Source organism: Myxocyprinus asiaticus, chromosome 11 (genome assembly GCF_019703515.2).
Source record: "Myxocyprinus asiaticus isolate MX2 ecotype Aquarium Trade chromosome 11, UBuf_Myxa_2, whole genome shotgun sequence".
NCBI classification, from domain to species: Eukaryota; Metazoa; Chordata; class Actinopteri; order Cypriniformes; family Catostomidae; genus Myxocyprinus; species Myxocyprinus asiaticus.
The window spans coordinates 24,578,356-24,585,242 of record NC_059354.1 but is presented as its reverse complement, the minus strand read 5'-3'; the positions used below and the strand labels follow the sequence as shown (position 1 = coordinate 24,585,242).

The 6,887-nt window shown below is 38.7% G+C and overlaps 1 protein-coding gene across 1 annotated transcript; it reads left to right on the top strand.

Moving 5' to 3' along the window:
• The first annotated feature begins 1,238 nt into the window (after positions 1–1,238).
• On the top strand, positions 1,239–6,861 carry LOC127448172 (probable serpin E3). Its single transcript, XM_051710509.1, has 9 exons — positions 1,239–1,506; positions 1,787–2,083; positions 3,157–3,384; positions 3,850–4,080; positions 4,725–4,923; positions 5,020–5,120; positions 5,466–5,552; positions 6,123–6,206; positions 6,309–6,861. Exons 2-9 carry the CDS (start codon positions 1,819–1,821, stop codon positions 6,359–6,361), a joined length of 1,248 nt encoding a protein of 415 aa, XP_051566469.1. The 5' UTR covers positions 1,239–1,506; positions 1,787–1,818; the 3' UTR covers positions 6,362–6,861.
• Positions 6,862–6,887: the final 26 nt, after the last annotated feature.

Genomic DNA, 6,887 nt, shown 5'->3' with positions numbered 1-6,887 from the left:
TTTTTATGGTTTTCCTGTAAAAATATCTAAAAATCCTTAAAACAAGAACAATTTGATTCATCTTGTTTTAGAAACAACACTACATAAGATATTTAGGTTTTTCAGAGAATGTATTTTTAACATGTGTATTTTGTCTTACTGTACTGGCAGAGTTTTTATAGTCAAAACAAGTGAAAAAATCTACCAGTGCTGAAGAAGTATTTAGAATACGTTACTGACCTTGAGTAATCTAACGGAATATGTTACAAATTACATTTTACAGCATGTATTCTGTAATCTGTAGTGGAATACATTACAAAAGTAACCCTCCCAACCCTGATTACAGGGTTACTTGTTATGGAAAACGTACTTTGGAGATCTGACTGGAAAATGAGAAATAACCTTAAATATCTGAATCCATTGATAAGAGTCAAGATATAACAAGAGAACTGCTTCTACACAAAACGCCTAGGTTAATGTCAATGTATAGGGCTGGATAATTTGGTTATTTACTTAGAAGCAATCCATAATGTACTGAGACCAATACAGTAAGTAGGGTACAATGGGGCTAAAGGCACCCTTTATCTGGTCACAAAGTATATTGAAATAAATGTTCTTTTTATTGAATATTTATGGAGCAACATTTTTGTGCGAAAATAAATAATAACGGAGGATAGTTTTGATGGGGAAGGGGGATATAGTGATTCTGAAATAGTGTAGCTATATAAAGGGACAATAGTTAGGGCAAAATTTGTTAACTTGTGCAAATATGTTTGAGACAGCAAAATGCTTTTTTGAGAAACAATGATAATGTTTATTCAAAATAAACACTTCAGAAAAGGGTTCACCATTTCCTGTTAATGTCAATCACATTTGGCATTTCATAACATCTACAGTAGTCTATAAACAAGTAAATCTCCATTGTGATTGGATCAGTCAATGTGAGTTCACTTAGAATGTTATCCATAGCAAATCTATTTGAAATGCATAAATCTTAAATGAGTTTTTTTTGGGTGAACCTAATTACGCTTATGACTTGCATCTAATGCAGAAATGCTGATGCAGCAAGTTGGCCCTGAGTTCAGGCCACATTCCTGTGTGATAGCTGGGATGGCATTTGATTACCCCATTAAAAGAACAAACCACTTGTGTAACGAAGAGACCTCCTCTCTCTATTATGTGTGTGTGCCTGGCTGTGTATATGTGTGTCTGCCTGCTTCTCAGCTCCAGTGCGGATTTGCTGGTCGGGGCATGCCTCCCTCTGCCTAGCTCCTTATAGTGCCGGGCGGGAGGCAGGAATTCTGACTGAGTGGTACGGACATCGCCGCCGGAGACCACAAACACGGTCTCATGATCGACAACTCTTTCAATCAGTTGTCCAGGCTTGCAGGATCAAGGCGACTGCACGTCCTCCTACACTTAAAGCAAAGTGCTGAGTGACAGTGGATCTGAAGGTGAACGTCAGTGAAAGGTTTTGAGGAAACGCAGCTGACACTGACAGAACTCCCACAGAGGACGAGCCAACAGGTTAGATAATAATAATAATAATACCACCTTTTACCACCATTATATATACGTATATATCCTTTTTGGTTGTGCTGCTGAAAAGCTTAAAAGATGTTGTCAAATATTTTTCCTGCTCTGTTTTAACAATACTTCCAGCATTATGATAATAAGATCATCTAACAGCTCTTTTAACTCACAGCCAGACTGGAATTTAACAAATTAAATACTGTGTAATAGAATACTCCTGTTACTCTGTGAACTAGTCATCCATTTTTGAGCCGTTCTTGGACATTTCTTGTAGATTTTGACCAAATGATCCTCTGATCTGACATCATGCATCAGCTGTCTGTGACTTCTCTATTCGTCTGTCTGTGGCTGGTAGAGCACAGCCATGGCAACAGCAGCTTGGGCAACAGCCTCAATGATCTGCACACACACTTTGGTGTCAGCCTTTACCAAACACTAACAGAGACAGAAAACAACTCCAACCTGATCGTGTCTCCGGCCAGCATCTCGTTGTGTCTGGGCCTTCTGCAGTTAGGTGCCAGGGGGAACACTCTAGCACAGCTTGCGGGAACTCTGGGCTATGATGTAAACGGTAAGAGCTTGCCCCTCCTTGGCACACCCTCATATCATTCCAATCTTGTGTGGCTTTATTTCTTCCATCACCTTGTAGCTCTAGACTGGTTACCCACTGAAGCTAAGCAGGTTTGAGCCTGGTCAGTAACTAGGGAAAAACTGAGGATGCTGCTGGTATAGGTGTTAGTGACGCCAGTGGGGGGATGCTCACCCTGCGGACTGTGTTGGTCCTAACAACCCAGTGCAGTCCTTTAGATGAGACATTAAACTGAGGTCCTGATTTACTGTGGTCATTAAAAATCCCAGGGCACTTCTTGTAAAGAGTAGGGGTGTAACCCCTGTGTCCTGGCTAAATTCCCCCATTGGCTTTTATCAATCATGGCCTCCTAATAATCCCCATCCATGAATTGGTTCTATCACTCTACACTCTCCTCTTCACCAATAGCTGGTGTGTGGTGAGCATACTGGTGCAGTATGGCTGCAGTCGCATCATCCAGGTGGAGGGTGGTGGTTGAGGAGTGTCTCCTGTTCACTATGTAAAGCGCTTTGAGTGTAGTGTCAGAAAAGCGCTATATAAATGTAACGTTCATTCATTCATTCATTCTTCCATGGAACACAATTGGAGAGGTTTTTAAGAATGTTCATGCTGCTTTCTTCCATACATTTAAAGCGGATTGAGACTAGTTTGTTTTCCCCGGAAGAAAGTAATTAAAAAAAGACACGAGGCTGAGTAAATAATGATAGAATTTTCATTTTTGGATGAACTTTTTTGAAAGAATCTGAGAAATTGAACGCAGATCAATAGATTTTTTCCTGCGTTCATATTATGAGATAAATGCTCTGTCGTTACTGCACATTATATCACTTAATTTCCTAATATTCATTCTGGTACATTTAATGGACCTATCTATGCGTGCAAATATGCAAATGTGACCAGTGCTCAAATGTTTCATTTTAACATTTGCATGGCACTCTCATCTCACTTGTATTTTGCATGTTGTTGTCCTAAACAATGCCAAGTATTAACTAAACATTTCAGTTAAGATGATACAGCAGTCATGATAATAAAATGACAGCAAGATCTCTTCATAGATGTTCGTGTCCAGGATTTTCTTTCTCGGCCACAAGGAGACCTGGGTAATTCCAGTAAGGGCGTGCGGCTTGAGCTTGCCAATGCTTTATTTGTCCAAAGTGGTGTGAAACTCCTGCCAGAGTTTACTCAGCATGCCCTGGGATGGAGTAACAGCAGTCTACTGAGTATAAACTTCAGTAATTCCAACCACACTCAGCTACAGCAATGGGCACGCTACCACAGTAAATGTGAGTTTATATTTATATATATTTTTTTTTAAGATTGTGTTAGTGGGTCTCATTTCAGTATGTATAATACCATAATGCCATTATATGATAATACCATCATTTTTATTTACTGTATATGCAATATTGCTATTTGCACTTCTGGTTAGATGCTAACTGCTTTTCATTGGCTCTGTACTAGAATCTAATCTAATCTAATCTATGCTTAGTACTGGATTTATAAGGTATGTAAATAGTGTATTTAAGTAATATATGAGTTATTTTCAAAATATGACAAAAATATTACAAGATAATGTTACATGCACGCCTGTAACCACCATAGACATTGATCCCTGCCAATATTCAGTTCAGTGGTTGACCAAAATGGGTTTATCAATGGTTGATCCTTAAATTATTATATTTGGTCCTCCTCAGTCCTGAAGGATGTGGTTACATCCTTGTTTAAATATATTAATCATATTTCTATAGCTGATGACCACCTTCAGGCAAGAGAGAAGCAACTGCAGTCTGGTGAACCACAGGAAGAGGCCTCCAGGCAGGATATTTTGCCACACATGACTCTACTGAGTACAGTGCTGTTCCAGGGTGCCTGGCAGAAACAATTCCTCTTCACAGAGACTCAGAACCTGCCCTTCACCCTTTCTGATGGCAGCACTGTCAAAGTGCCAATGATGTACCAGTCAACCGAAGTCAACTTTGGTAAGGGAAGGAGCTAAAAAACAAAACAAAAAAAAAAAAGAGCACAATAGTTATTTGAAAATCAGCAGTACACTGCTCTGCTTAGAATCATAAACAGACATCTATGGGGGACATTTATCGAAAAGACATTGATTTAATCATGGGCCACTAATGAACATAGAAGCTCTAATCACACAATACTTTTTAGATTTTGTGCGCTAGTGGCAACAAAGCTCTAAACTAAAATACAGTGCTGTTCAAATATCCATTAGGATTCAAAAATCAACATTAGATTTCTAATCCCAGTCCCAGGAGTGGTGCAGATGGTGGCACATTTGTGTAGGACACATATCCAAGCTGTTGGCTCACAGGGACTTGGGTTCGATTCTGGCTTGGGTCATGTCCCAATCTCCTTCCCTCATCTCTCTGCCCTGATTTCCTGCTTCTCTACACTGCCCTATTAGGGGAAAAAAAAAACATTTTTTGGTAATCCAATGTGAACTTAGACTTTTGAACAGGAATGTATAAATGTGGACTATGGTTGACTGATAGAATTATGAACTTTACAGCACTACAGTGTTAAAGATATGCTTCTGTCTTAGTAATGTATGTTAAATAACGAAAGTGACCTCACTCTACCTGTCCACCTGATTGACTGCTCACAGGACAGTTTCGCCTGCCTTCAGATCAGCAATACACAGTATTGGAACTGCCGTACCTGGATCGCTCACTCAGGCTATTTGTGGCATTACCTAGTGACCGGAAGACTCCTCTGTCCCATCTGGAATCGCAGCTCACAGCCCATGCTGTGGGACTATGGGATAATGGATTAAGACGAACCAAGATGGATATATTTTTGCCCAGGTAACACTATAAAGCAATAAACCATGTTAAATGTACTGTAATCATACATATGGGGGTTGACATCAGTGGAATACCCTGGTGTTGTGTGTATTTCAGGTTTAAAATGGAGAGCAGGCTCAATTTGAAGCCTGTTCTACAGTCTCTTGGTATCTCTGACATCTTCAGCCCTTCAGCAGCAGATTTTAGAGGCATCTCAGGTAGTTCTTGAACTTAGACATTCAGTTTAAATCACTAATGCTGAGAATACTTTTTTTTTCTAATACTAATTAATTAAAGTTTTTGATGTGTACTTATTGTTTGATATAAAGACATTACATTAGTACAGTTTATGGAAAACTAATTTTAAAACACTGAGCATTTACCAGAGCCCTTGTAATAGTATTTATCTCGTAGCCTAGTAATCTCAATCTTCATTAAAGTTATTGTGTTTATTCTGTGGCTCAACTTCTATCATTATGTCATTAATGAACTCATTAATAGCCTTTTTATATCAATAAATACTAAATTGCTCACTCTGAAGTTTACTGCCGAAATCTCTACAGATGAGGAAGGACTTTTTGTATCCGAGGCTTTCCATGAGGCAAGAATACAGGTGACAGAGGAAGGGACAAAAGCAGCTTCAGCCACAGGTAAGAACCTGACAGTTTTGCTTTGGGTTAAGTGTTGGTAGGGAGTTGAAAATGAGGGAAATGTTTGGGAGCAGCTCATTTGAGATCAATGAATATTGATTGCCATATGTGTTTTTGAAGTTTTCATGTTAATCATACAATGAAGTCTCATCCTTGTAAATATCAATATGATATTGCACTTAGCAAAGCTTGTCCTTCTAACATTACCTACAAAAATTGAATAATTATAGAATTTTTTTTTTTTTTTTTTTCAGGAATTAATAGATTTAGACTCAAAATCTACACTCACAGTTTCTGTTTACTGCAGCATTCTAGTGTATGATTTAAGTGAACATGTGGGATACAGCTGAACTGTGATGACTAGATCTATGTATCCACTGGCAAATAGAATGCAAATTGAGTTATGTACTGTTGCTCAGGATGCACAGACTGAAGGACCTCCAGCATGCTTTGTAGCCGCAGTTTTTAAGGCTAAAGTTGAACCTAAATATTACTTGGAGGGTGTATTCTAAGGTCATGTTTTTTTCCACAGAGCTTAACCACTCACTGGTGTCTCTCTCTCTTCTTTAGCAATGGTGCTATTGAAAAGATCTCGTGCAGCAGTTTTTAAAGCAGATCGACCGTTTCTCTTCATCTTACAACAAATCAGCACAGGTAAATACCAAAAACTAGACAGACTTGCATGGAATCTAGCTTTAACATGTCTGCAGATATCAAACATGATTGAGGTTAATTTCTTTGGTTTTTATTCCACAGGTTTATTGCTGTTTATAGGTCGAGTTTTGAATCCAGCCGAACAGATGTCTTGAGAAGATACATGCAATCACATCTGCTTGAAATTACGAGCACACACACACACAGGAGTCCTATTTTAATAAACACTTTAATTCAAATGGTTTTGCCAGCTCAGCACACCCCCACCTCCCTCATGGGCGTAGGGGATGAGAGGAGTATCTGAGGACTATTATGAGGGTCCACTGACACGTCAGGAAGAGGGACAAGACTTTTGTACATATCTGTAAATAAAATTTTATTACATCAGGGTTTTTTTGCACTTCAAAGTGTCTGCTGTCATTTATTTCCTCTACCCTCAATAAATTCCCACATTTTCAGTGGATATTTTGGTTACCATCAGTTACTGTTCAAATTCATTCGATTTTTCAACTTTAAATCCATGGTGTTTGCCCACGTGCTAATTTTCATTTGCATTAAGCGGTCTATGAATTCTAATGTAACAAGGAAGGGGTGAATAAGTTTAACATTGCAATCCATTACATATGCAGACGCACAAGGACATTAAATAAGTTTGATTGCCAAGTAACAGTACGTGTCAGC